The sequence below is a fragment of the Bufo bufo genome, chromosome 6 (assembly GCF_905171765.1).
Source record: "Bufo bufo chromosome 6, aBufBuf1.1, whole genome shotgun sequence".
NCBI lineage: Eukaryota > Metazoa > Chordata > Amphibia > Anura > Bufonidae > Bufo > Bufo bufo.
The window spans coordinates 365,468,784-365,496,575 of record NC_053394.1 but is presented as its reverse complement, the minus strand read 5'-3'; the positions used below and the strand labels follow the sequence as shown (position 1 = coordinate 365,496,575).

The 27,792-nt window shown below is 45.0% G+C and overlaps 1 protein-coding gene across 1 annotated transcript in view; it reads left to right on the top strand.

Annotated features, from left to right (window-relative positions):
• The first annotated feature begins 1,159 nt into the window (after positions 1–1,159).
• Positions 1,160–27,792, top strand: part of ANKFN1 (ankyrin repeat and fibronectin type III domain containing 1) — a 492,277-nt gene continuing 465,644 nt past the window's right edge. The window contains 1 exon segment of the mRNA XM_040436007.1: positions 1,160–1,339. Within this exon segment, the coding sequence (XP_040291941.1) occupies positions 1,160–1,339 (180 nt within the window).

Genomic DNA, 27,792 nt, shown 5'->3' with positions numbered 1-27,792 from the left:
AATTATGGGCAGCACTGTATGTACACGTCTGCGTGTGTATGGAGCGGAACGGAAAGAAAAAAATGAAAAACACGCAATTTGCCATTTTTTTGTCATCTTGTCTCCCCAAAAAATTGAATAACTGTGATCAAAAAGTCTTGCATAACTACAAAAATGGTATCAGTTGTTATGCAAAACACAAGCCCTCATACACTGTAGACTGAAATATAAAAAAGTTATGGTTGTCCGAATATAGTGATGCAAAGAACAAACAAAAAAAAACGATTCAAATTTTGTATCGCCGCATTCATATTGAGCCACAGAATAAGGATGTCAGGTCATTTTTAGTACATTGTGAACCCAGTGATGTCAAAACCCCAAAAACCTTGGCAGAATTCATTTTTTTTTTTTTTTTTGTTTTGCCACACAGTTTTTTTTTCCTATTTTCTAATACAACACATGGTAAATTGAACGGTGGCATTAAAAAATGCATCTTGTCCCGCAAAAAAATAAGCCCTCATATAGCTATGTGAATGGAAAAATAAAAAATGAATGGCTATGGGAACGTGGGAAAGAAAAGTCCAAAATATAAAAATGAAAATAGGTCTGGTCTTTAAGGGGTTAGGAAAATACTTTTTCCAAAGTTTTAATTTTTACTATTAAAACAAAAGAAAAACTATATAAATAGGGTGTCATTGTAATCGTACTGACAAAATGAAGATAACAAGTCAGTTTTACTTCATAGGGTCGCCATAAAAACAAAACCTATAACTTTGACGGAATTGTGTTGTTTGTTTGTTTTTTTGTCCACTTCCTCCCACTGTCCAGCTTTTCCACTACATAATATGCAATACTAAATGGTGCTCTAGAAAGTACATCTTGTCCCACAAAAAAACACCCCTCATATGGCTATGTGAACAGAAAAATAAATAAAAAATTATTGCTCCGGAAAGGCAGGGAGTGAAAAATAAAAATAGAAAATCGCCTGGGACAAAAGGGTTAAATAAAATAGACATGTCAGAAGAGGTGACAGCTCCCTTTTAAGTGATATCAGCAAAACTCTTTCAAAGCAGATTTTCAGGGTTTGAATCAGCGCCATAAAATGGTGATATATAGGTGCACCGAGTGGACAACAGAAGTAACCTTTCATATTTTTTTTTTTAGGATTCACCAGGCAATCATGACGCAACAGATGCAGAATCTGCAACTTACGCAATCCAAAAAGATCAGTGCCCCATCTTCACCAAATGCAGCTAAACGCCTATATCGAAACCTCTCTGAAAAATTAAAGGGCAGCCACTCCTCGTTTGATGAAGCTTACTTCCGAGCAAGAGCTGACCGTTTCCGGAAACCATCTGTAGTAAGTTCTTTTCCTTTATGTTATGTGGGGATTCGCTCTGGTAGACAGGACAAGCGGACGCGGTATAGAGGCAAAGACCAGTTTGTAACTCAAAAAAACTTCTGTGTTTTATTCACGCTTATGTTAACAAAACAGTACGACAGTGCATTTGCAGTTTTGGTGTTAGTTCACACCTAGACAGTTCATACAGCAACACAGTCACCTGTTATCCTAGGTGTTAATTCACACCTGATCGGCATTGCTCAGGACAGAGCAGACCTCCCAAACTCAGGCCTCCAGCCTAGCACACGGCTCATATCCCAATCCAGCGATTGCCAGAGCTCCTCTGTCAGAGAGAGGCGTAATCACACCCAGCTGACACTGCCGGCTGTTTTTTATAGGCCAATCGAAACCCGGCCTGGAACGTGGGGACTAGTCACCCACCCAGCACTTTGACTACTCCCAGGAAGAGCCGTCCCGGATCAGCTATACAACTATACTAAATAGCTAGGTGTCAAACAGCAACTGCTGCTGACATATGAAAACTGGCTCTTACAACACCGAGGCCAGGAACCTCGGTGACACATACCTTCCTACAGTTATTATACAAGGTGTAACTAATAATAATTTGTGTACAAAAAATAGTGGTAGGTTGTGGTGGCTCACTAGCAAGTAGTTAAGGTATGGTGCTGCAAGCTCATATAGAGGGAATCACCCCACCCTCTCTTGAAAGGCAAATGTAGTAATAGGAAAATGAGCGAGCACTCATACACTTGGCAACCAAATTGACATGTGCAGAAAATATTTATTAAATCCCCATAAAATACAAGTAATAAAATTTATAAGAACAATGTAGCAATAATATACAACATTACAATCACATAAATTTTGGTAGATATGATCGACACTATATTCATATGACTCAATAGTGTCGATAAATTCAATAACATATATCACACCAAAAAACTTCAAGTATATTCTGTTATTTGGGAAAGAGGGGGTATTATCTTCTAGAGCTCTATCCCAATTTGGGAAACTGAATGTCACTGAAAATGTTGTAGGTGTATTCACTGGGAGCGCAATATGTTCATAAAGTGTCCACAGGAATCCTGATAATATGAAAAGTCTCTTATAGCATATCCTTTTAAGGTCGATATGAGCTTTGAATTGAAGAAAACTTTAAATCGATATTTGGCTTACCGTCTAGCGTCTGCTGTCTCCCTATTGCTTCAATGGAGTTTTAAATATTTGCCGGCTTATTCAGTCGCTCCATACAGCAAGCTGGTTTAAATTTCGCGGGAGTTCCAAAGATCGCGGGAGTTGCCACTTTGTTCCGCAATTTCCTTTGGTGCAGCTTTCGACGATAAGAATAGTTAATCCTTTACTGTAGAAATTTTCTTCTGTATGGCCATACAGTATTATCGGAGGCTTTTCAATGCAGGTACATCACTTGTTTCACCATACGCGTTACGGGTAGATTCACTCTCCCTTCCTCAGTGGACCACTGATGTGTCCATTCTCAGAGGGCAAGCTCTCTCCCTTTAACTGTCGCAGCTTCTAACGGTAGATATAGCTGGTGGCAGTTGAAAGATGGTACTGAGCATGTGTGACCACCTCAGCGATGTTACTGAGGTGGACTGAGAAGTAAGTAAAAGAACAAACAGCAGTTGGCATTATACATATATAGTTTATTGAATTACTACATTAGTTGGCTATAATAGATTTTGAATTACATGCAATTATAAAAGTATTCAGATGTAGGTGCTACATAGTACATAGTAACATAGTAACATAGTACATAAGGCCGAAAAAAGACATTTGTCCATCTAGTTCGGCCTGTTATCCTGCAAGTTGATCCAGAGGAAGGCAAAAAAAACCTGTGAGGTAGAAGCCAATTTTCCTCACTTTAGGGGAATAAAAATTCCTTCCCGACTCCAATCAGGCAATCAGACTAACTCCCTGGATCAACGACCCCTCTCTAGTAGCTATAGCCTGTAATATTATTAAGCTCCAGAAATACATCCAGGCCTCTCTTGAACTCCTTTATTGTACTCACCATCACCACCTCCTCAGGCAGAGAGTTCCATAGTCTCACTGCTCTTACCGTAAAGAATCCTCTTCTATGTTTGTGTACAAACCTTCTTTCCTCCAGACGCAGAGGATGTCCCCTCGTCACAGTCACAGTCCTGGGGATAAATAGATGATGGGATAGATCTCTGTACTGACCCCTGATATATTTATACATAGTAATTAGATCTCCCCTCAGTCGTCTTTTTTCTAACGTGAATAACCCTAATTTTGATAATCTTTCAGGGTACTGTAGTTGCCCCATTCCAGTTATTACTTTAGTTGCCCTCCTCTGGACCCTCTCCAGCTCTGCTATGTCTGCCTTGTTCACTGGAGCCCAGAACTGTACACAGTACTCCATGTGTGGTCTGACTAATGATTTGTAAAGTAGTAGGAATATGTTCTCATCACGGGCATCTATGCCCCTTTTGATGCAACCCATTATCTTATTGGCCTTGGCAGCAGCTGCCTGACACTGTTTTTTGCAGCTTAGTTTGCTGTTTATTAAAATTCCTAGATCCTTTTCCATGTCAGTGTTACCGAGTGTTTTACCATTTAGTATGTACGGGTGACTTGCATTATTCCTTCCCATGTGCATAACTTTACATTTGTCAGTGTTAAACCTCATCTGCCACTTATCTGCCCAAGCCTGCAATCTATCCAGATCCCTCTGTAGTAGTATACTGTCCTCTTCAGTGTTAATTACTTTACACAGTTTAGTGTCATCTGCGAAAATTGATATTTTACTATGCAAGCCTTCTACAAGATCATTAATAAATATATTGAAGAGAATAGGGCCCAATACTGACCCCTGAGGTACCCCACTAGTGACAGTGACCCAATCTGAGTGTGTACCACTAATAACCACCCTCTGTTTTCTATCATTGAGCCAGTTACTTACCCACTTACAGACGTTTTCTCCCAGTCCAAGCATTCTCATTTTATATACTAACCTTTTATGTGGTACAGTGTCAAATGCTTTGGAGAAGTCCAGATACACGACATCCATTGATTCGCTGCTGTCAAGTCTAGAACTTACCTCCTCCTAGAAAATGATTAAATTAGTTTGACATGACCGATCCCTCACGAAGCCATGCTGATATGGCGTTATTTGCTTATTTCCGTTAAGATGCTCTAAGATAGCATCTCTCAGAAAACCTTCAAACAGTTTACCCACAACAGATGTTAAACTTACCGGCCTATAGTTTCCAGGCTCTGTTTTTGGACCCTTTTTGAATATTGGCACCACATTTGCCATGCGCCAATCCTGTGGGACATTCCCTGTCAGTATAGAGTCCGCAAATATCAGAAATAAGGGTCTGGCTATGACATTACTTAATTCCCTTAGGATACGGGGGTGTATGCCATCCGGTCCTGGCGATTTGTCTATTTTGATCTTTTTAAGTCGCTGTTGTACTTCTTCCTGGGTCAGACAGCACACTTTTAATGGCGAATTTATTTCAACATTCAGCATTTCATCTGACAGTTTATTTTCCTCAGTGAATACATTGGAAAAAAAAATATTTAACAGTTTTGCTTTCTCCTCGTCGCTCTCTGCGACTCCCCCCTCATTACTCTTTAAAGGGCCGACACCTTCAGATTTATACTTTTTAACATTTATATAATTGAAGAACATTTTAGGGTTAGTTTTACTCTCTTTGGCAATTAATCTCTCGGTCTCTAGTTTGGCCGCTTTTATTTGTTTTTTACATGTTCTGTTTTTTTCCTTATAGTTTTTCAGTGCTTCCGTGCTACCCTCCTGTTTTAGTGTTTTATATGCTTTCTTTTTGTCATTTATTGCTTTCTTTACAGTTCTGTTTATCCACATTGGTTTATTTTTTGTTCCTTAACCTTTTATTCCCATAAGGTATGTACCTCTCACAATGAGATTTTAGGATGTTTTTAAAGATATCCCATTTTGTGGCTGTATTTTTATTTTTGAGGACTTTGTCCCAGTTAGTTAGGCCTATGGCCTCTCTTAGTTGGCTAAATTTAGCTTTTTTGAAGTTTGGTATTTTTGTTCCTCCCTGTAGAAACGCTCTTTTGAATGATAATTGGAAGGTTATTACTTTATGGTCACTATTTCCCAGGTGTCCCCCAACCTGCACGTCTGTTGTTCTGTCAGGTCTATTGGTTAATACCAAGTCCAGTATGGCCGTCCCTCTAGTCGGGTCCTGAACCAATTGGGAGAGATAATTGTCTTTGGTTATTGCCAAGAATCTGTTTCCTTTATGAGATATACAAGTTTCAGTTTCCCAGTCTATATCTGGGTAGTTGAAGTCCCCCATAATAACCACCTCATTATGATTTGCCGCCTTGTCTATTTCGTTTAGTAGTAGATTTTCTGTGGACTCTGGTATATTAGGTGGTTTATAGTAAACTCCTATTAGTAATTTATTGTTGTTTTTAGCTCCATGTATCTCTACCCACAGTGACTCCACATGTTCATGTCCCTCACTTATATCTTCACGGTGCTGGTTTGAAAAATTCTAAATATATCCCCTCCTTATATCTTAAACCTGCTTTCCCGATACATCCTCACACATATTCTCTGATCCTCGCAAGACCTCCTTCTTGGTTCTCCTCCTGTCTGTTCCTCATACAATCATCTACAAGATTTCTCATGTGCAACCCCCATACAATGTTAGCCCAGCGGCCTGTGTCGGCGCCGCTGTCCCTATCAGCAGGCACGGGCGCCGGGCTCTCTCTTTTCCCTCCTGCCGCCCAGCTGACAAACACGGGCAGCAACTAACTTAACTCTGCTACATATGATCCATGCCAGTGTTTCCTTGCTGCTGGAAACTTGCACTGCTGCTGAAGCTTGCGTGGGTGTGTCTCTCTTTCCTATGTGGCAACACACACACACACGCCCTCTGTCTCAGCAGCCAATGGTCGGATTGCAGCATGTATTTAAAGGCACTTCCTACTACAGTAAGTTGCCTGAGCAACCTCAGTGTCTAGATTGTCTAGTCCCTGTGCAAAGGTGTTTATCTTGTCTGCCTTCCTGTGTACCCAATCCTGCTATTGTACTCCTGGACTTTGCTTTCTGCCGCCTGCCTCTGACCTCGGACTTCGTTTATGGACTTTGCCTGTTTGCTGCCTGCCCCTGACCCCGGATCTTGTTTGCTGACTTCGCTTGATTGCCGCCTGTCCTAAACCGTACCTCCAGGCCTCGTACGTCCCCTTAGTGCTTACACCGAGCATTCTGACCCCCTGGTCAGCTGCCACTGACTTGGGGACTACTCTGGAGTGCACCTGGCAGCTACCCTACGGCCCAAGCCTATCCCCACCATCAGGGGCTCTAGTGAATACCAGGTAGCTGCTTAGTTACGCCACTCCGGAGTATACCCAGTCAGTGGCGCAGTGGGTCCACACCCACTTGCATAACAGTTTGCTCAGGCCATGGACCCCACTGAGCCGAATCTGCCCAGCAACATTGAGTTACACCAGGAGTTGGCTCAGCAGCGTGAGTGTCAGGATAAAATATTATCCTACCTGCGCAATGTGAATATGCGTCTAAATGACCCGACATCTGCTAACCCAGCGACATCAAGCTTCTCTAGCCCGGTTAACGCGACTTCTGCTTCGCCCTCTCCCTACGTACCAGGATCAGGACCTCGTCTCTCAGCTCCACCACGTTTCAATGGTGACCCCAAGCAGTGCCGGGGGTTCACAAACCAATGTACCCTTCATTTTGAACTTTTGCCTCACCAATTTGCCTCGGACTGAGCCAAAGTGGCTTTTCTTATGTCACACCTCACAGGGGAGGCACTGGCCTGGATCAATCCCCTTTGGGAAAGGAACGACCGAGTCATAATGGATCTTCAGGTATCTATAGAGACCTTCCGCAAGGTGTTCGAAGAGCCCGGACGCACCACTTCTGCCGCATCCTCCCTACTGCGGTTGCGTCAAGGGAACCAATCCGTGGGCCAGTATGCAGTCCAGTTCAGTACGCTAGCCTTGGATCTCAGCTGGAATAATGAGGCACTGGAGGCCATTTTTTGGGAAGGCCTCTGTGGGAAAATTAAAGATGAGCTGGCTAGACGGGATGTTCCTTCCACTCTAGATAACCTCATCTCCCTGGCTGCGCGAATTGACTTACGGTTCCAGGAACGTGCCAGAGAAGTGGCACGTGAGGGGAAGCCTTGTAATCTGGCATCTCCTCTTCAGCAAGCTCCTAACCCTCTGCCTTCCATGTTGTCTGCAGTTCCTGAGCCCATGCAGGTCGACCAAGTTAGGCTGTCCGAACAGGAACGTGATCACTGCCGTGCCAAAGGACTTTGTTTCTATTGTGGTGGTTCTGATCATGTGCTTCGTGCTTGTCTCCTGAAGCTGGGAAAACTCCCGAACCTAGGGTCCGTTGGAGAGGCGGCTCTAGGTAAAGATAATTCCTCTCCACCCCTGACTCTGCCGGCAACCTTGTTGTTTGGAGATAATCGGTTCACGAAGAAGTCTGTTCTGGATTCTGGATCGGCAGGAAACTTCCTGCAGCAAGCCATAGTGGATCAATATCGTATTCCAGTCCGACGCCTGCAGAGACCATTGATGGTGTCATTCGTTGATGGAAGGGCTCTATCTGAGTCCGTACAATTTTGTACTGAACCTGTAAGACTACAGGTGGGAGCTCTTCATACAGAAGAGATTTTGCTCCTGATTCTTCGAAGTCTTTCTTACCTTCTCCTTTTGGGGCTTCCATGGCTCCGTACCCATGAACCTGTTCTTGTTTGGAAGTCTGGAGAGGTGCTTCATTGGGGACAGTATTGCCTTGGGCTGAGTTCTCATACAACAATCATGTCAGCGAGTCTTCCAAGAAATCTAAATTTTTTTGTTGTTTATGGCCAACAACCAAATATCCCACTCCCAGTGTCTTCTTCTTCCGGTATCCCTGCTGCAGACGCCACCTCAAGAGAGTTCTCAAAAATCTGGGAGGAGACTAAAGGAGCTCTGAAAGAGGCTTCTGTGCGCATGAAAGAGTCCGCGGATAAAAAATTTAGAAATTCTCCAAAATTTCGTCCTGGTAATAAAGTCTGGCTCGCTTCCAAATACATTCGGCTCAAAATACCCTCCTACAAATTGGGTCCTTGCTTCATCGGTCCATTTGAAATTCTTGAACAAATCAATGATGTTTCCTACAAGCTTAAGCTACCAGCCTCCCTCCGGGTACCGAATTCCTTCCATGTATCCCTGCTGAAGCCCGTCATCCTGAATCGTTTTTTCAAGAAACCTGTCTCTGCTCCTGTTGCGGTCAGTGATGAGAACGTCTATGAGGTAAAGGCCATTCTGGGGATGAAGAAGAGTAGAGGGAAAACCCTGTTTAAGGTGGATTGGAAGGGGTTTGTCCCTGAGGAGAGATCTTGGGAACCCAGGGAGAACATCAATTCCCCCCTTCTGCTGAAAAAATTATTGTCCAGGAACAGGCCTGAGGAGAGGGGGCGGTACTGTTAGCCCAGCGGCCTGTGTCGGCGCCGCTACCCCTATCAGCAGGCACGGGCGCCGGGCTCTCTCTTTTCCCTCCTGCCACCCAGCTGACAAACACGGGCAGCAATTAACTTAACTCTGCTACATGTGATCCATGCTAGTGTTTCCTTGCTGCTGGAAACTTCCACTGCTGCTGAAGCTTGCGTGGGTGTGTCTCTCATTCCTATGGGGCCACACACACGCCCTCTGTCTCAGCAGCCAATGGTCGGATTGCAGCATGTATTTAAAGGCACTTCCTACTACAGTAAGTTGCCTTAGCAACCTCAGTGTCTAGCCTGTCTAGCCCCTGTGCAAAGGTGTTTATCTTGTCTGCCTTCCTGTGTACCGAATCCTGCTATTGTACTCCTGGACTATGTTTTCTGCCGCCTGCCTCTGACCTCGGACTTCATTTATGGACTTTGCCTGTTTGCTGCCTGCGCCTGACCCCGGATCTTGTTTGCTGACTTCGCTTGATTGCCACCTGTCCTGATCCGTACCTCCAGGCCTCGTATGTCCCCTTGGTGCTTGCACCGAGCACTCTGACCCCCTGGTCAGCTGCCACTGACTTGGGGACTACTCTGGAGTGGCACCTGGCAGCTACCCTACGGCCCCACCATCAGGGGCTCTAGTGAATACCAGGTAGCTGCTTAGTTACGCCCCTCCGCAGTATACCCAGTCAGTGGCGCAGTGGGTCCACACCCACTTGCATAACAGACAACCCCTTTAAGACCAGAATAAATTTCATCCTTAAAGGGTTAAAATTATTTATCTTCAAATTAACTTTCTGTTTTGATCTCCATAATGGACATAGCTGTGGGTGTGGTCACCTTAATTGGAGGGTCCTTAGGCACCAGATGTCTTGTGCCTATAGACGCCTCAGATGCAAATCCACCACTTCATGCCGTCTAGCTAAATGAAACCCTGTAAGGCTGCGTTCACACGGGCGAGTATTCCGCGCGGGTGCAATGTGGTAGGTGAATGCATTGCACCCGCACTGAATCTGGACCCATTCATTTCTATGGGGCTGTTCAGATGAGCGGTGATTTTCACGCGTCACTTGTGCGTTGCGTGAAAATCGCAGCATGCTCTATATTCTGCATTTTTCACGCAACGCAGGCCCCATAGAAGTGAATGGGGTTGCGTGAAAATCGCAAGCATCCGCAAGCAAGTGCGGATGCTGTGCGATTTTTCACGCATGGTTGCTAGGTGACAGTCTATTCACTGTATTATTTTCCCTTATAACATGGTTATAAGGGAAAATAATAGCATTCTGAAAACAGAATGCATAGTAAGTGATCAGTTGAGGGTTAAAAAAAATAAAAAAAATTAACTCACCTTCTCCGTTTGTTCGCGTAAGTCCCGGTCTCTTCTTTACTTCTCAAAAGATGAACTATGGGCTAAAGGACCTTTGGTGACGTCAGATCACATGCTCCAATCACATGGTACATCACCGCGGTAAAATAATAACATCTACACAACACCGAACCCAAACCTGAACTTCTGTGAAGAAGTTCGGGTCTGGGTACCACAGTCGGTTTTTTATCACGCGCGTGCAAAACACATTGCACACGCACGATAAAAACTGAACATCGGAACGCAATCGCAGTCAAAACTGACTGCAATTGCATTCCTACTCGCGCGGGTTTGCCGCAACACACCGGGACGCATCCGGAACTAATCCGGACACGCTCGTGTGAACCCAGCCTAATGCTCCTTCCCCATCTATGGTTGTGGATGTTACGGAAATGAAGAGCCTCGTCTAGATGTAGTTCTCATTTCTCCACAGAAATGGAAATAACAACTTTATTCAGGCTGTGATTGAAGAGATGCATTGAGCTCAGATCGCATCGAGATTAAACGCACATTTTGACCCCGTGCGTAATTTAATCAGACTGCAGAGAATAAAATGAGTTGAGGAATATTTTTATAACTTTAACTAGCTAATTCAGACTGGCTCATAAAATAATGATTTCATCAATGACATTGTTTGGCGACTTTAAATACGGTAACATGGTCAATTCTGAGATTAAGGCCTCGTGCACACGACCGTTGTGTGTTTTGCGGTCCGCAAAACACAGATGGCATCCATGTGCATTCTGCAATTTGCGGAACGGCACGGACAGCCTTTAATATAACTGCCTATTCTTGTCCGCAAAACGGACAAGAATAGGGCAGGTTATATTTTTTTTGCGGACCACGGAACGGAGCAACGGATGCGGACAGCACACGGAGTGCTGTCCGCATCTTTTGCGGCCCCATTGAAGTGAATTGGTCCGCATCCAAGACGCAAATATTGCGGCTCGGATGCGAACTAAAACAACGGTCGTGTGCATGAGGCCTAAGGGACATTTTATTCAGGATGTAAATGATTTTTCTTGGTTTAGAGCTCGACAACTTGTGACCTTACCAAATGGACTTATCTTGTAATTTATTTTAATTATTGCTTGGTGTTTTTTATTTTTATAGTTTGAGTAGCAAAAGGCATTATTATAGTTGAGATGAGTAAAGTCTTGCAAAATTCGATTTGGCTGCTTAACAGAATTTTACAAAAAATGACTTAGTCATAAAACGCATTTCTTTGTAAGTAGTGGGTGCAATGACAGGGAGCGGCGATTGCATGGCTCCCCATCATTGTAACCCTTAAGCCTCATTCACATGTCCGTGTCTGTGCTCAAATCCATGAGCAGGTAGTCAGTGATGCATCCGTGAAGCTGTCCGTGAATGATCCGTGTGTCCGTTTTTTGCTGTCCGTGTTGCATCCGTGTTTCACTGACACTGAACAGCTGAAAATTTTCAAAGCATCTCTTTTTAATGATCCGTGAAACACAGATGCAACACGGATGGTATCCGTGTTTCATCTGTGGTTTTCACAGACCCATAGACTATAATGGACGTGATGGACCCGTGAACAAGGACAGAATGGAGCATGCATCTGTGCTAAAAACACTGACCCACGGACCGTGCTAAAACGCTGATGTCTGAATACAAACATTAAAATGAATGGGGACATGTGAATGAGGCTTTATATGCCGCGTTCATAGCTGATCGCGGCATCTAATAGCAATAACCGAGTGTAAAATGCAAAAAAACATCCATTTGCTCACGACAGGCCGGCCGCCGGCATCTTGATTGAAGAGGGAAATCTCAGGTGACATTATCGAGTCGAAGTTGACAAAGTGGAATTCGATCCGAATTTTAGGAAAAATTTGATTCGCACCGAATCTGAATTTCCTCACGCTTCATGGTAACGAATCGCATTTTTTCCTAAAATGTCTGCTGCACATGTTAGGACATGGAGCAAGGAACTCTGGGAAATGAGGGATCACCCACAATGCCATGCAAGCAGCCAATCAGCAGCCAGCCAGCCCTGTGATGTCACAGCCCTATAAATAGCCCCAGCCATCTTGGATTTAGCCATTTTCCAGTGTACTTAGTGCAGGGAGAGACGTCAGCAGGCGCTAGGGACAGTGATAGAAAAGACTTTAAAACTTTTATTTTGCTGTATAGAAGTTCATGGAAAGGATAGGGAGGAATAATTCCACAGTATTGAAGCAGAACAGGGTTCAGTAGGGGAGTTTACAGCCTGGGTAATAGGAACAATCCTATTACACCTTGCTGCACTGGCTGCAGATCCAAATTGCCATTATACAGCTCTGTAATTCCAGCAATCCGTTCTTGTTATTGGGGTGCAAGTGCTGTTCTATATATTATTTGCTGTTCAGCTAGGGTGGCCAGATGTCCGGTTTTAGGACGGACAGTCCAGTTTTTAGACTCCTGGTCCTCCGTCCGGCACAAGGCCAGTACGGACGGCGATTGTGGTTATTGGCGCGAGTCTGGCTACTAGTAGTACGGGGCACTTTAAGGATTCACTGACATGTTACATCCGGTCTCCAGATCACTAAAAGCGCAGAGCACTCAACACCTGCAGATTTGCACCATTCAATTCTGGTTTGCATAATAAAGAGTAAATCACTGCACACTCTGGGGTTATATGCAATATAAAGTTTTTATTTTATAACAAGTCCTCCAAAATGTAGCAAAAGAAAGGGAACAATTGGCAATAATGAGATTGTGTGACTTTTCTTTTGACGTTTCGGTCACAGACGGACCTTGGTCGCAAGAGTCACCTAAAAGGGAAAAAGAACACATAAGTGATGAAGAAAGGGGAAACCTTTTTTTTAGAAAATTGGAGCCATTATGGAAAAGGGGGAGATAAAACGAGTGTATAAATTGCACCACATTCAGCGGGAAAATGTACTAACAGGTGTATTCATCATATATTCACGAATTTGAGTATTCGTGATCTCCACTCATTATTTTCTTGATTGCGAAAATCGGCAATCAACATTACTCCTAAAGTCAAAGATATTGCAGCCTTCTGATTGACCCACAAGCAAGAAGGGATCATTGGTACTGATGAAAAAAAATCTAGAATATTCGCCATTGCGAAGATATAGCACTATATTCTAGATATTCGCGAATTCTCGAAGTTCCAATATTCACGCTAAAAATTCTCAATTAGAATATTCGCGATCAACACTAATATTAGACCCAACTCACATTAGATTCAATACATTATAATCGTCTCACCTAGGAATTTAGCTCTGGACACCCATTGTAGCTCTTATATTGGCCACAGCCTTAACACTTTATACACTGGTCACACCTGTTAGTACATTTTCCCCTATTCTCCCGCTGAATGTGGTGTAATTTATACACTAGTTTTATCTCCCCCTTTTCCATAATGGCTCCAATAAAAAAAAAAATATATATATAAAATCCCCTTTCTTCATCACTTATGTGTTCTTTTTCCCTTTTAGTGACTCTTGTGACCAAGGTCCGTCTGTGACCGAAATGTCAAAAGAAAACAATCACAATCTCATTCACATGTCTGCGACTAAAAAGCGGTTTGATTATTTTCATTTAATTTCCATGTATTTTGGTCTGCTGAAAACAAATAAAATATTGAAAAAACTCCTAGATGTCATGATTTGCCCCAAAATGCAAAAATGTCTTAAAATTTTATAATTTTTTTTTATTTTTGGTATTTTTTTATATTATGGGTTTTTAACCAAAATTAATTAATTAATTCACATAAGTGCATTTTAGATATATAGTTTATAACATAGTTTATAAGGCTAAAAAAAAGACATCTGTCCATCCAGTTCAGCCTTATACAAAAGCTTGGCTCAAGGGATGACTTTCAATAGATCGCAGCGAGGTAGCTGCTCTGCTACACACGAAACCCTGACTCAGAATCAGGTCGTCTACGAATGATTTAGCACCGGGTTCCCAACGAACGTGCGATGCAATCCGGAAAAGAGGCGGCAGGGCTTCTGACAGCGCTCCAGCCCTGAGGCGTGCAGCTCCACGTGCCGGCCCACCACCCCACGGGTTGTCCAAATTATGCAAAAAAATATATATAGCACTGTAAATATGATGGTCAGCAATATATACATAAGCTAAGCAAGTTTTAGGTAAACAAAATTCTATTTCCTCATTTCCCTAGTACTCTTCTAGGCCCTTTGTTGTTATTTGCAGGAAAAACAATCTCTGCCCCTCCCTCCCTGCAAGAGGGGTGAATACAAGTGCTATTCTGAGTGACATGTCTGACTACTGGGATACTCAGCAGCATGCTGTATGTGTAAGCCTCAGCCCTTAGTCTGTGCTTCTAATGGTAGAAGGGGTTAATCTTTCCTGAAGAATCCAGTGGGAGGGAGACACAGGGCATATAGTAGCAGCTCCGGTCAGTGCTGGGGGCCGTGGCCAGCACTGTGACGTCTTGTATACAGACATAAAGCTGCTCTCTCCTGCAGTCCACACTTGTGCACGAATCATCATCAGTTTCTTGGTTCTAGGCTGTTCACACTTTTTCATAGCAGTTCGTGTTAGCTTGTCATTCTTCAACTGTTATGTTATGGCTCCGCGAAAGTGTATTAATTCGCCAGACAGTTTCTGTTTCATCTGTGGTGAATATACAATGTTGAAGCAACAGCAGAATGTTACAGACTTTGTGAAAAAAGTATACTTCGCATACTTTGGACTAAAAATTGGAGATCAAGGTAAAGTTTGAACGCCTCATAAAGTGTGCAAACGGTGTGTTGAGGACCTTCGAAACTAGTTCAAGGGTCAGAAAAAATCTTTGGGTTATGGGATTCCTATGGTTATGGGGAGAGCAAAAGAACCATAGGGACAACTGTTACTTTTGTTCATGCGATGTGAAAGGGTTTAATTCTAAATGGAAGCATTCCATTTCATACCCCAATCTTCACTCAGCAATTCGTTTCATCCCCCATGGCACAGTTATACCAGTACCCAAGCCCCCTGCTACCTTAGAAGAGATGGCTCCGATGAAGGTGAAGTCATACCTGAACCAGATGACGAATCAAGTTCTGACTTTGAAGATGATACAAGACCAAAATTGTTTTCTCAGGAGGAAAATAATTATTTGGTAAGAGACTTGAATCTTCCCAAAGATGCCGCTGAGTAACTCGGATCAAGGCTAAAAAAAGCAGGAATTTCTTGTTGCCAGGAGTGTCATCTTCATGGTTCAGACATCGTGAAAAGGAGTTTGTTCCTTACTTCGCCCAGGAAGACAAGTTGGTTTATTGAATCAATTTCGAAGGTCTGATGGGTCAATTTTAAATCCAATATGATTCAGAGCAATGGCGTCGTTTTATAGATTCTTCAAAAAGAAGTCTCAAAGCAGTTTTACTCCACAACGGTGGTTTTTACGCTTCCATAACCTGTAGGTCATTCTGTACACTTGAAGGAAACCTACGAGAACTTGGAATTAGTTCTTCGTAAACTTAAATATGAAAACCATGGTTGGAAAGTGTGTGGGGACTTGAAGGACTTGTGCATGCTGCTTGGGCAACAAGCTGGGTATAAAAAATACCCTTGTTTTCTGTGTCTATGGGACAGTCGAGATTGGCAAAATCACTGGACCAAGAAGAGCTGGAAGCCAAAGGTCGGTGAAAAAAATTTCCTCCAAGAAACTTTGGTACCTTCCCATAAAGTTCTTCTACCACCTCTCCACATAAAATTGGGATTGATGAAGCAATTCGTAAAATCACTTTCAAGAGATGGAGAATGCTTCAAATACTTGGTCACCAAGCTTCCAGGCCGGTCGGAGGCAAAATTGAAGGAAGGTGTGTTCGTCAAACCAGACATTAGAAGGCTTATATTTGATCAAGAGTTTGTCAATACCATGACGGATCTTCAAAAGGGAAAGGAATTCCAACAGCGTGGATTGCATTTAAAGAAGTCGTACAGAAATTTTTAGGCAATAACAAAGATCCTCACTACAAAAAGATAGTCGGAAGAATGCTGAAAGCATTTCAAGCTTTAGGTTGCCTGATGAGTTTGAAAGTGCATTTCCTCCAGTCCCACCTTGACTACTTTACTGAAAATTTGGGAGCTGTGAGTGAGGAACAATTCCACCAAGACATTAAAGAGATGGAAAGGAGATACCAGGGAAAATGGAGCATTACAATGATGGCAGACTACTGTTGGATGCTTCAGAGAGACATTCCAGAATCTACTAACAAGCGTAAATGCACCAAGAGGAGCCTCACAGGGAAGAAGACTCGCGTTTAGTGTGTGTAGGTGAGCTCATTTCAGTTAAAAAAAGGATTTTCATGAAAAAAATTGTAATAAAACTTTAATTTTATAAGTCTATTTCCATTTATTTGGAGGTATTGCCTTATTTAACATAGTTACCTAAATTGTCAGGAAACGTGATGTCCTATGACAAAATGGAGGTCATTTTCCGATTCAGCGCACCAAAAAACATGAAGAAAGATTATGTAGAATAACCAAAACACCTCTTGAAATTTTTTTTTTTTGCAGACCTGATAATTATTGCCAATTGCTGCCTTTCTTTTGCTACCTTTTAGAGGACTTGTCATAAAATAAAAACTTTATTTTGCATATAACCCCAGAGTGTGCGGTGGTTTTCTGGATCATATCCACTCCACCTAAGCACCTCATTACTTGGACAGTGAGTGCAACCCCACATTTTGTAATTCTGGTTTGCAGGCGCGGAAGACTCTGACCAGCTTGAACCTACTGTGCTGTTGTTGCTGTGGCCGGGCCCCGGGGATTGGATTGCTAAAAACTGAAAGGGGGGAAGTCCGGGGACTGTAATATAACTGCTTTTGAAAGGGGGGAATAAGTTATAAGAAAGTGAAGGGCTAGTGGCTACTGGGCTGGCGCTGCTGATTTTGAAAGGGGTAAATAACTACTGTGGGAGCTGAAAGGGGGGAATAAATAACTACTGTGAAGGGGCTGAAAGGGGTTAATAAAATTTATATTGTGAATGGGAGACTGCTGAAAGGGGTTAATAACTATTGTGAAGGCCCTTCACAGTAGTTATTTACCCCTTTCAACAGTCCCCTCGTCACAGTAGTTATTAACCCTTTTCAGCAGTCCCCTCTTCACAGTAGTTATTAACCCCTTTATGCAGTCCCCTCTTCAAAGTAGTTATTAACCCCTTTCAGCAGTCCCCTCTTCACAGTAGTTATTCCCCTCTTCACAGTAGTTATTAACCCCTTTCAACAGTCCCCCTTTAACAGTATTTATTAATTTATTAACCTCTTTCTGCAGTCCCCCCTTCACTGAAGGGGGGAATCCTGAAAGGGGTTAATAAATACTGTGAAGGAGGGACTGCTGAAAGGGGTTAATATAGCTACTGTGAAGGGGGGAAATAACTACTGTGAATGGGGGACTGCTGAAAGGGCTTAATAATTACTGTGAAGGGCCTTCCCTCCCGGAGGAGATGGAGGGGGAGGTTTCACAGAGGTAGGGGTGTGGCTTTATGGGCGTGGTTATCGGTTTGGGGGCGTGGCCTGTGAGGTACGGCTTTCTTGAATGAAGCCAGTGGTGACCATGCGTTCAGCAGTGCAGCTATATGTTCAAAAGCCTTTTGAGGCATGTATAAGTGGGAAAAAAAATAAGGGCATATTTGCCATTCAGCCGTGCAGTTATATGTTCTAAAGCCCTTTATGCCGTGCATTAGTGGGGAAAAAAAGGGCTTATTAACCGTTGTGTGGTGAAGTGAGAAAATTACAGACTTTTTTTGGGGTGTTTTAAATTTCCTTTTTATTTATTTATTTGATCTGACAGTATGTCAGACAGAGAAGTTCCAGGCCATGGTCAGGGGAGTGGCAGAGGCCTAAATGTTTCTGGCGCAGGCACAAGATAGAGCAGGGTAAGGGGGCGTGGCATCAGGAGTTGCGGCGAGAGGCCTGAGCTCCCGGTGTCATCTAGCGGTCGTGTCTTGATCAGCAACCCAACGGTTCTTGAATGGTTGACTCGGTCATTAACTTTATCCCAAGTGACATCAGACACCCCCAGCCAAGAGTCGGTGGGTTCGGCAGACACAACCCTTTATTTGGCATTGCCTGTGAGCAGGCCCTATGCCCTCACCTGTCTTCAACCTGCCTCTGTCCTTTTCTGTTCCCTCAGCCAGAAAAGTATTGTATGCTGTGGGCTCAGCTCCACAATATAGTGAGGATGAGTTACTAGAAGACACTCAACAATTACTGGTCAGCCAAGATGTGGAGGAGACATCTGCCGCTTCCACCGGTAGGCGGGCAAGAAGTGATGAGGAGAGGGTCGTGGGAGCTGGTGTTGTCAGCGGTCAGGCTCCTGACCCAGAGACTGTTGAGGAGGACACCAGTGACGTGCATACAGTACTCGATGATGATGATGTAGCTGATCGCACTTGGGAGCCGGGTGAATTAGGGGCTTCATCATCATCGGGAGAAGAGGGTGGCAGCTTACCTGTGAGGCTGCGGCGGAGGCAGAAAGTCACTAGCGTGGCCAGGGTAGCAGGGTGGCAGCAATGGGAGTTCGGGAGCCAATTGTGCCTGGGGTAGGCCACACTCTACGCAGGAGCCTACCTGCCCGGAAAGTAGTGGTGCAGGGGATCATGGAAGCAGCGGCAGTAGCAGTCAGTCAGCTTAACAGTTTTTTGTTAAGCTGCCGGAGGAGGTGACTTGGCCGTTTGTAGAATCTGTGGGCAGAAGGTGAAGCGTGGCCAGGGTTCCAAAGTTGGCACCACGGCCCTGAGTAAACATATGCAGTGTCACCATAAAGTGGCCTGGGAGAACCATGGCTCCGATGTGGTGGTCCCGCTTGCCACAGCAACCACTGCATCACCCAGTGGCATGCACCCGATTTCAGGGAGTCAAGGCTCCACCACCTCAGCTGAAGGGAGCTGTCTGTCCTTCTCATTATCTGCTGGTCCTGATGCTCCTGCTCCTCCTCCTCTCCATCAGTCATTCCGTCAGCAATTGATCACCGAAGCGATTGCCAAGAGACAACAGTATGTGTGCACTCATCCAACGGCGCAGAAGCTGAATGTGCTCCTGACCAAGTTGCTGGTGCTGCAGTTCCTCCCTTTCCAAGTCGTGGACTCTGCACCTTTCAAAGAACTGATGGCTTGTGCCGAGCCGAGGTGGAGAGTCCGAAACCGTCTTTTCTTTGCCAAAAAGGCAGTAACAGCCCTGCACACTTGTGTAGAACAGAAGGTGGGCCAGTCCTTGAGCCTGTCGGTATCTGCCAAAGTGCATGGCAGCGCCAACATGTGGACCTATAACTACGGTCAGGGACAATACATGGGTGAATGTGGTTCCTGAACAGCCACAACAGCAACTTGGCCAGGTGAAGCCGCTTCCTCGTCCACATTCTCACGCCATTGGTCCTGCGACAATGTCCGCCTCTGCCTCCTCATCCTCCACCATGTCCTCAGCCTCCACTGCAGGGACAATTGACAGTTGCCCTCCAGCATACCACATGTGCAGGGCATGGCAGTGTCACGCTGTTCTGCACCTCGTTTGCCTGGGTGAACAAAGTCACACAGGGGAGGAACTACTCCGTGTCCTTCATCAAGAAATCGAATCCTGGCTTTCTCTCTGACAACTGAAAATCAGATCCATGGTGACTGACAAGGGAAAGAACATGGTGTCGGCGCTGCGTCAAGGAGGGCTGAGCCATGCGCCCTGCATGACACACGTGTTCAGTCTGGTTGTCAAGTGGTTCCTGAAGTCTTCCACCCATCTGCAAGACATCTTAAAAATGGCCAGGAAACTTTGCATGCACTTCAGCCACTCGTACACCGCAAAGCACACCCTCCCTGAGCTGCAGTGGCAGAATGGCATCCCCCAACATAGGCTGATATGTGACGTTTCCACCTGTTGGAATTCCACCCTCCATATGTTGGATCGACTATACGAACAGAAAAAGGCCTTAAACGATTTCATGATGATCCAGGCAGACAGAAGTACTCCCCTGTGTAACTTCGATGTCAGCCAGTGGCAGCTCATGCGTGACACCTGCTGTTTTCTTAGCCCCATTGAGGAGGCCACGTTATTTGTCAGTCACCAGGACTACGGGGATGAACAATGTCATTCAACTGCTTCATGTCCTGGAACAGATGCTGTAAATCTGGCTGGTCAGGGGACTGGAGATGTGGCGCCTAGATCTCACGGCCACATGAGCCCTGTGGGGGCTGAACTGGAGGAGGAGGAGGACATTGGATCACAAGCAATGTGTAGCGAAATGCTTAGTTTCTTTACACACAGGTGAAAGAAGAGGAGGAGCAGGAGCAGACAGAGGAGCTACAGGGCAATGAGGAAGAAGAGGCAGAGGACCCAGACACACCGTGGCAGTATGCAGTGGAGATGGAGGCAAGGAGTCCCTCCAAATCACTTGCACAAATGGCCTGATGCATGCTCCCTTGTTTGCGTAGTGACAGCGGAATTGTCAGCATTCGGCAGAGGGATGACTTCTGGCTCTCCACCTTGTTGGACCCTCACTACCGGTCCAAAATAGGGGCCTTTTTTACACCCACTGAGAGAGAGGACAAACTGAACTACTATATAGACATCCTATGTAGTCAGTTGGCCGCTGCCTATCTGCGCCATCGTCCATCCTCTCGCAGGTCTGACCGGCGGGGCCCTCTACACTCATGTTCCTCTGCCATGGCTGCTGTGGTAGGGTGGGGGGGTAAGAGCAGTTCCAGCTCCATTAGCAGCAACTTTAGTCTAGAGTCGCTGATGAGCAGCTTTCTTCACCCACCTAGTAAACAAACTACTTACCAGCAGCAGCAGCTAGACCTGGAGCACGACCTGAACCAGCAGGTGGTGGCATACTTGGACAACACCCTGCCACCCCAGATCTGCTGGACTACTGGGCAGCCAAACTGGATTTGTTGCCACAACTGTCAGAGTTTGCCTTGGAAAAGCTGTCCTGCCCAGCCAGTAGTGTGGCATCAGAGCAGGTGTTTAGTGCGGCGGAGGCCATAGTTACCTCAAGAAGAACTCGCCTGTCCACCCAAAATGTGAAGAGACTGACATTTTCAAGATTAATCAGGCGTGGATTCCTGATGCATCAGACTAGATCATCCATGGTGCCACACCAACACTTTGACAAAAGAGACTGGTTTCTTCTGGCTACCTGCCTCAGCTACTATTCTGATGCTGCAACCTGCCTGATGCCACGCATCTGATGCCAAGTGCTCCTTCTTTCACCCGCCATCTTCAGCTGGTACTGGTATTGCCACCCACCTCCCCACTCTGTCACCGGGTAACTCTGTGGTCTCCTGTTGCTGCTGCCACCTCCACACTATGTCACCTCGGCACCCTGTGGTCTCCTGATCCTGCTGCCATCTCCACACTATGTCACCTTGCCACTCTTTGGTCTCCTGATGCTGCTGCCACCTCCACACTATGTCACCTTGCCACTCTGTGATCTCCTAATGCTGCTGCCACCTCAACACTTTCATTCTGCCACCCTGTGGCCTCCTCCTGATGCTGCTGCTGCCACCTCCACACTGTCATTGTTCCACCCTGTGGCCTCCTCCTGATGCTGCTGCTGCCACCTCCAAACTCTGTCATTGTGCCACTCTGTGGCCTCCTGATGATGCTGCTGCCTCCTCCACACTCTGTCATTGTGCAGTGAGCCGGACCGTTGATGCAGTTACACGGACACCAGTTATGCAGTGTGTCAGGATATGGGTATAATAGTCTATGGTTGGTTCGTGACGCCAATTGCAGCGTGTGCGCAGGGTACTAACACAGGGCCCTTTAAGGTGTTGCAACTCACGTACCAGGTTAGAAATGTCAGAGTGGTGCAATGTCTCTGTGTGATAGTGCCAATAGTGTCAACGGTGTCTCCTACCTTGGTACGGCTGGACTCATGGATCCTGGCTCACTTGCAATAAAATGAGTGTGCTGCTAGTAGGAGTAATTGAGGGATTTTCAGCAATAATTGAGATCAAGACTTGGAATAAAGTTCAAACTTGTCTCTCCTGGTCTCTGGACGGTACTCAGTTGTGCTCACAGGGTATGCTTCTTCCTGGAATACTGGAGGTGGCTGCTTGCTTTCTACCAGCTGAGGCTGAAAGGCTCAGACTGGGAATGATGATCTTTTGTCTCAGCCGAGACAAGAGACTGGCTTGGATCCCTAGAACTGGGAGCTCCTACACACACAGCCTTCCTTATGCAGGGAGAGCTGGCACACACTGGATCCCTTGCTGCAGGATGTGGGAACCTCCACTTCCCTTAAGCAGGGGGGGCAGAACAGAACTGGAACATTCCATTCTGAATGGCCATAACATTAAAACTATTCCTACCAATGATGCCGCCACTTGCTGGTAGACCTGAAACATTACAAGGAAAATATCACATTTTAAAATGGTTTCATCTGCAAAGTTGTGAATGACATGAGGGAAATTACATCAAATGATCATGTTAATGCTCTTAGCATACCACATGTGCAGGGCATGGCAGTGTCACGCTGTTCTGCACCTCGTTTGCCTGGGTGAACAAAGTCACACAGGGGAGGAACTACTCCGTGTCCTTCATCAAGAAATCGAATCCTGGCTTTCTCTCTGACAACTGAAAATCAGATCCATGGTGACTGACAAGGGAAAGAACATGGTGTCGGCGCTGCGTCAAGGAGGGCTGAGCCATGCGCCCTGCATGACACACGTGTTCAGTCTGGTTGTCAAGTGGTTCCTGAAGTCTTCCACCCATCTGCAAGACATCTTAAAAATGGCCAGGAAACTTTGCATGCACTTCAGCCACTCGTACACCGCAAAGCACACCCTCCCTGAGCTGCAGTGGCAGAATGGCATCCCCCAACATAGGCTGATATGTGACGTTTCCACCTGTTGGAATTCCACCCTCCATATGTTGGATCGACTATACGAACAGAAAAAGGCCTTAAACGATTTCATGATGATCCAGGCAGACAGAAGTACTCCCCTGTGTAACTTCGATGTCAGCCAGTGGCAGCTCATGCGTGACACCTGCTGTTTTCTTAGCCCCATTGAGGAGGCCACGTTATTTGTCAGTCACCAGGACTACGGGGATGAACAATGTCATTCAACTGCTTCATGTCCTGGAACAGATGCTGTAAATCTGGCTGGTCAGGGGACTGGAGATGTGGCGCCTAGATCTCACGGCCACATGAGCCCTGTGGGGGCTGAACTGGAGGAGGAGGAGGACATTGGATCACAAGCAATGTGTAGCGAAATGCTTAGTTTCTTTACACACAGGTGAAAGAAGAGGAGGAGCAGGAGCAGACAGAGGAGCTACAGGGCAATGAGGAAGAAGAGGCAGAGGACCCAGACACACCGTGGCAGTATGCAGTGGAGATGGAGGCAAGGAGTCCCTCCAAATCACTTGCACAAATGGCCTGATGCATGCTCCCTTGTTTGCGTAGTGACAGCGGAATTGTCAGCATTCGGCAGAGGGATGACTTCTGGCTCTCCACCTTGTTGGACCCTCACTACCGGTCCAAAATAGGGGCCTTTTTTACACCCACTGAGAGAGAGGACAAACTGAACTACTATATAGACATCCTATGTAGTCAGTTGGCCGCTGCCTATCTGCGCCATCGTCCATCCTCTCGCAGGTCTGACCGGCGGGGCCCTCTACACTCATGTTCCTCTGCCATGGCTGCTGTGGTAGGGTGGGGGGGTAAGAGCAGTTCCAGCTCCATTAGCAGCAACTTTAGTCTAGAGTCGCTGATGAGCAGCTTTCTTCACCCACCTAGTAAACAAACTACTTACCAGCAGCAGCAGCTAGACCTGGAGCACGACCTGAACCAGCAGGTGGTGGCATACTTGGACAACACCCTGCCACCCCAGATCTGCTGGACTACTGGGCAGCCAAACTGGATTTGTTGCCACAACTGTCAGAGTTTGCCTTGGAAAAGCTGTCCTGCCCAGCCAGTAGTGTGGCATCAGAGCAGGTGTTTAGTGCGGCGGAGGCCATAGTTACCTCAAGAAGAACTCGCCTGTCCACCCAAAATGTGAAGAGACTGACATTTTCAAGATTAATCAGGCGTGGATTCCTGATGCATCAGACTAGATCATCCATGGTGCCACACCAACACTTTGACAAAAGAGACTGGTTTCTTCTGGCTACCTGCCTCAGCTACTATTCTGATGCTGCAACCTGCCTGATGCCACGCATCTGATGCCAAGTGCTCCTTCTTTCACCCGCCATCTTCAGCTGGTACTGGTATTGCCACCCACCTCCCCACTCTGTCACCGGGTAACTCTGTGGTCTCCTGTTGCTGCTGCCACCTCCACACTATGTCACCTCGGCACCCTGTGGTCTCCTGATCCTGCTGCCATCTCCACACTATGTCACCTTGCCACTCTTTGGTCTCCTGATGCTGCTGCCACCTCCACACTATGTCACCTTGCCACTCTGTGATCTCCTAATGCTGCTGCCACCTCAACACTTTCATTCTGCCACCCTGTGGCCTCCTCCTGATGCTGCTGCTGCCACCTCCACACTGTCATTGTTCCACCCTGTGGCCTCCTCCTGATGCTGCTGCTGCCACCTCCAAACTCTGTCATTGTGCCACTCTGTGGCCTCCTGATGATGCTGCTGCCTCCTCCACACTCTGTCATTGTGCAGTGAGCCGGACCGTTGATGCAGTTACACGGACACCAGTTATGCAGTGTGTCAGGATATGGGTATAATAGTCTATGGTTGGTTCGTGACGCCAATTGCAGCGTGTGCGCAGGGTACTAACACAGGGCCCTTTAAGGTGTTGCAACTCACGTACCAGGTTAGAAATGTCAGAGTGGTGCAATGTCTCTGTGTGATAGTGCCAATAGTGTCAACGGTGTCTCCTACCTTGGTACGGCTGGACTCATGGATCCTGGCTCACTTGCAATAAAATGAGTGTGCTGCTAGTAGGAGTAATTGAGGGATTTTCAGCAATAATTGAGATCAAGACTTGGAATAAAGTTCAAACTTGTCTCTCCTGGTCTCTGGACGGTACTCAGTTGTGCTCACAGGGTATGCTTCTTCCTGGAATACTGGAGGTGGCTGCTTGCTTTCTACCAGCTGAGGCTGAAAGGCTCAGACTGGGAATGATGATCTTTTGTCTCAGCCGAGACAAGAGACTGGCTTGGATCCCTAGAACTGGGAGCTCCTACACACACAGCCTTCCTTATGCAGGGAGAGCTGGCACACACTGGATCCCTTGCTGCAGGATGTGGGAACCTCCACTTCCCTTAAGCAGGGGGGGCAGAACAGAACTGGAACATTCCATTCTGAATGGCCATAACATTAAAACTATTCCTACCAATGATGCCGCCACTTGCTGGTAGACCTGAAACATTACAAGGAAAATATCACATTTTAAAATGGTTTCATCTGCAAAGTTGTGAATGACATGAGGGAAATTACATCAAATGATCATGTTAATGCTCTTAGCAGATAGTAACGGGGTAAAAGCGTTTAGTAACCCAACTCTGGGGTGTTACCATTGTGCCACTCTGTGGCCTCCTGATGCTGCTTCTGCCACCTCCACGCTGTCAGGCCTCCTCCTGAAGCTGCTGCCACCTCCAGACTCTGTTATTGGGCCACTCTGTGGTCTCCTCATGCTGCTTCCACCTTACCACTATGTCATAGGGCCACTTTAAAGGACGTCTCATACTGTTCCCACCCTCCCCACTTCATAACTTGGCCACTATTTTGCCTTTTGGCCTGGCTGACATCATCATTTATTTGACCCTTCTTCTGATCTGTCAGAAGGAAGGAAAAATGAGACACACAACAGATCGTGTCTGTGTAATAGCTGTAAGGCCTGCATGACATGGTCCCTATTTTGCATCAGAATTGGCTTATGATTTGGTAGACAAAAGCAGGAGTAGGTACAAAACACAGAACACATGCAAATATTCAATTCACGTGTCATCTCTGTTTTGGATCCACTCCTGTTTTTTTTTTTGCTTTAGCAATACTATTTGTTGTGCTTTTTCATAAGTGTAAACAGTTATATCTAATTATTTTAGTTATAATGGATATTCATTGCCTTTAAGAGCAATGTTGATATATTATATTCACTGTTTTCTATGTATTTTTATGTAGGCCAAAGTAAGTCCATGAGAAGATTACTGTGCCGTTCAAAAGCTAGTGTTATTGTAACAATATATTATACATTTAGAGGTGAATGTGATAGACGGCTCTACTGTTTAAGCAAATGATAGAGGTGCAAGACTGCTGAATCTGACTCACCCAGTCAGGATAGTGCAAATTAAATGGTAAAAGGTTAAGAGATAAGCTTATCTCTTTACCTTATATTATACATTTAGACGGTTAGAAGATACACAGCACCTGCAGATTCTGAGGCTTCATTGTATTTCTTATCTGAACATGAATTCCACAGTGTGAAAATTGTCTAGATGTTCCTCAAAGTATACATTCATGTATCAAAGTTTGTCCCTCGGCCCTAAGACAAGGACTCCAGATGTCAGAGGTGTGTAGTATTGAAAATATCAGGCATGTATGAATTAACCCTTAATGGTATGATGCTTAGTGCTTATACAACAGTAAAACCTAGATATGAGCAGTTAATGATCAGTAGCAAAAGTGCATTCTGGGTAGTATTATGACGTCACGCTCCTTATCTATGCACACACCCATCCAACAATGATTGGAAAGTTCCAAACTAGGAGGGTGTGTTCATCTGATAAGTTTTGGGTTAAGAAACCAGATACCAAAAAGAAAAGAAAAAAAAGAGACAGAAAGAAAACAAAAAACAAAGAAAGAAAGGGAGATCTCTGGAGCAACATTTTGGATTATCGGGAAAAACCCTTGAGAGCTGGCTGCCCCAAGACTCTGCACATCACTTGACCCTTGGGTAATGTATATTTTTGTTTTATGTAGTATTGATCTAAATTAATTGGCTTAATACTTAGCCAGATACCCGCTCATTTGCGGGCGTGTAACATTAGTTGCTACATCAGTATTCTCTCTGATTTCAGTTACGATGCATATAACTGAATAAAGGGGATATTATTGGAAAAACTCTGTTGGGAATCTTTATATTCCCTAGCTTGATATCAAGCCAATAATTTATAAGTTCTGTTGCAATACTACCATCATCTGAGATTGGTCATCATTTTGGGGCAGAGCAAGGGCTCGTATCTGTCATCTTCTTGATTAAGTTTTTCGCCTAATCCATTGATTGTATATCTCTCACAATTTTAAAGCCGTATTGCATAATATTTTTGTGTTGGTTGAGTAGTGTTTTGTTGGCACCATGTAGTGGTGAATTCTGGGTACTGCATATCATTGTACAGTATATTATTGAAATTTATGTTGATACATTTTTTATTGCATTTTAAGCTATTGTATAATAAACCATTTATATTTTTGCATAGACGCTTATACCCTGTTTTGCTGATTGCACAAAATAATCAGGTTCTTGATTGAACTCTTTTTGAGATGTTTATGTCCATCTCACGGGTCAATATCGTTTGCATAATTTTTCTTTTGATCCGTTAATTTTTTTTATATTTATATAAAGCATTCGCTTTATATACCCGACATGATGGATTCCTAGGACTCTTATTTGTTTCTCTTTCCATAAAAAAAAATTCTGTCCCCCTCCCTCTAAATTTTCCCAAATCA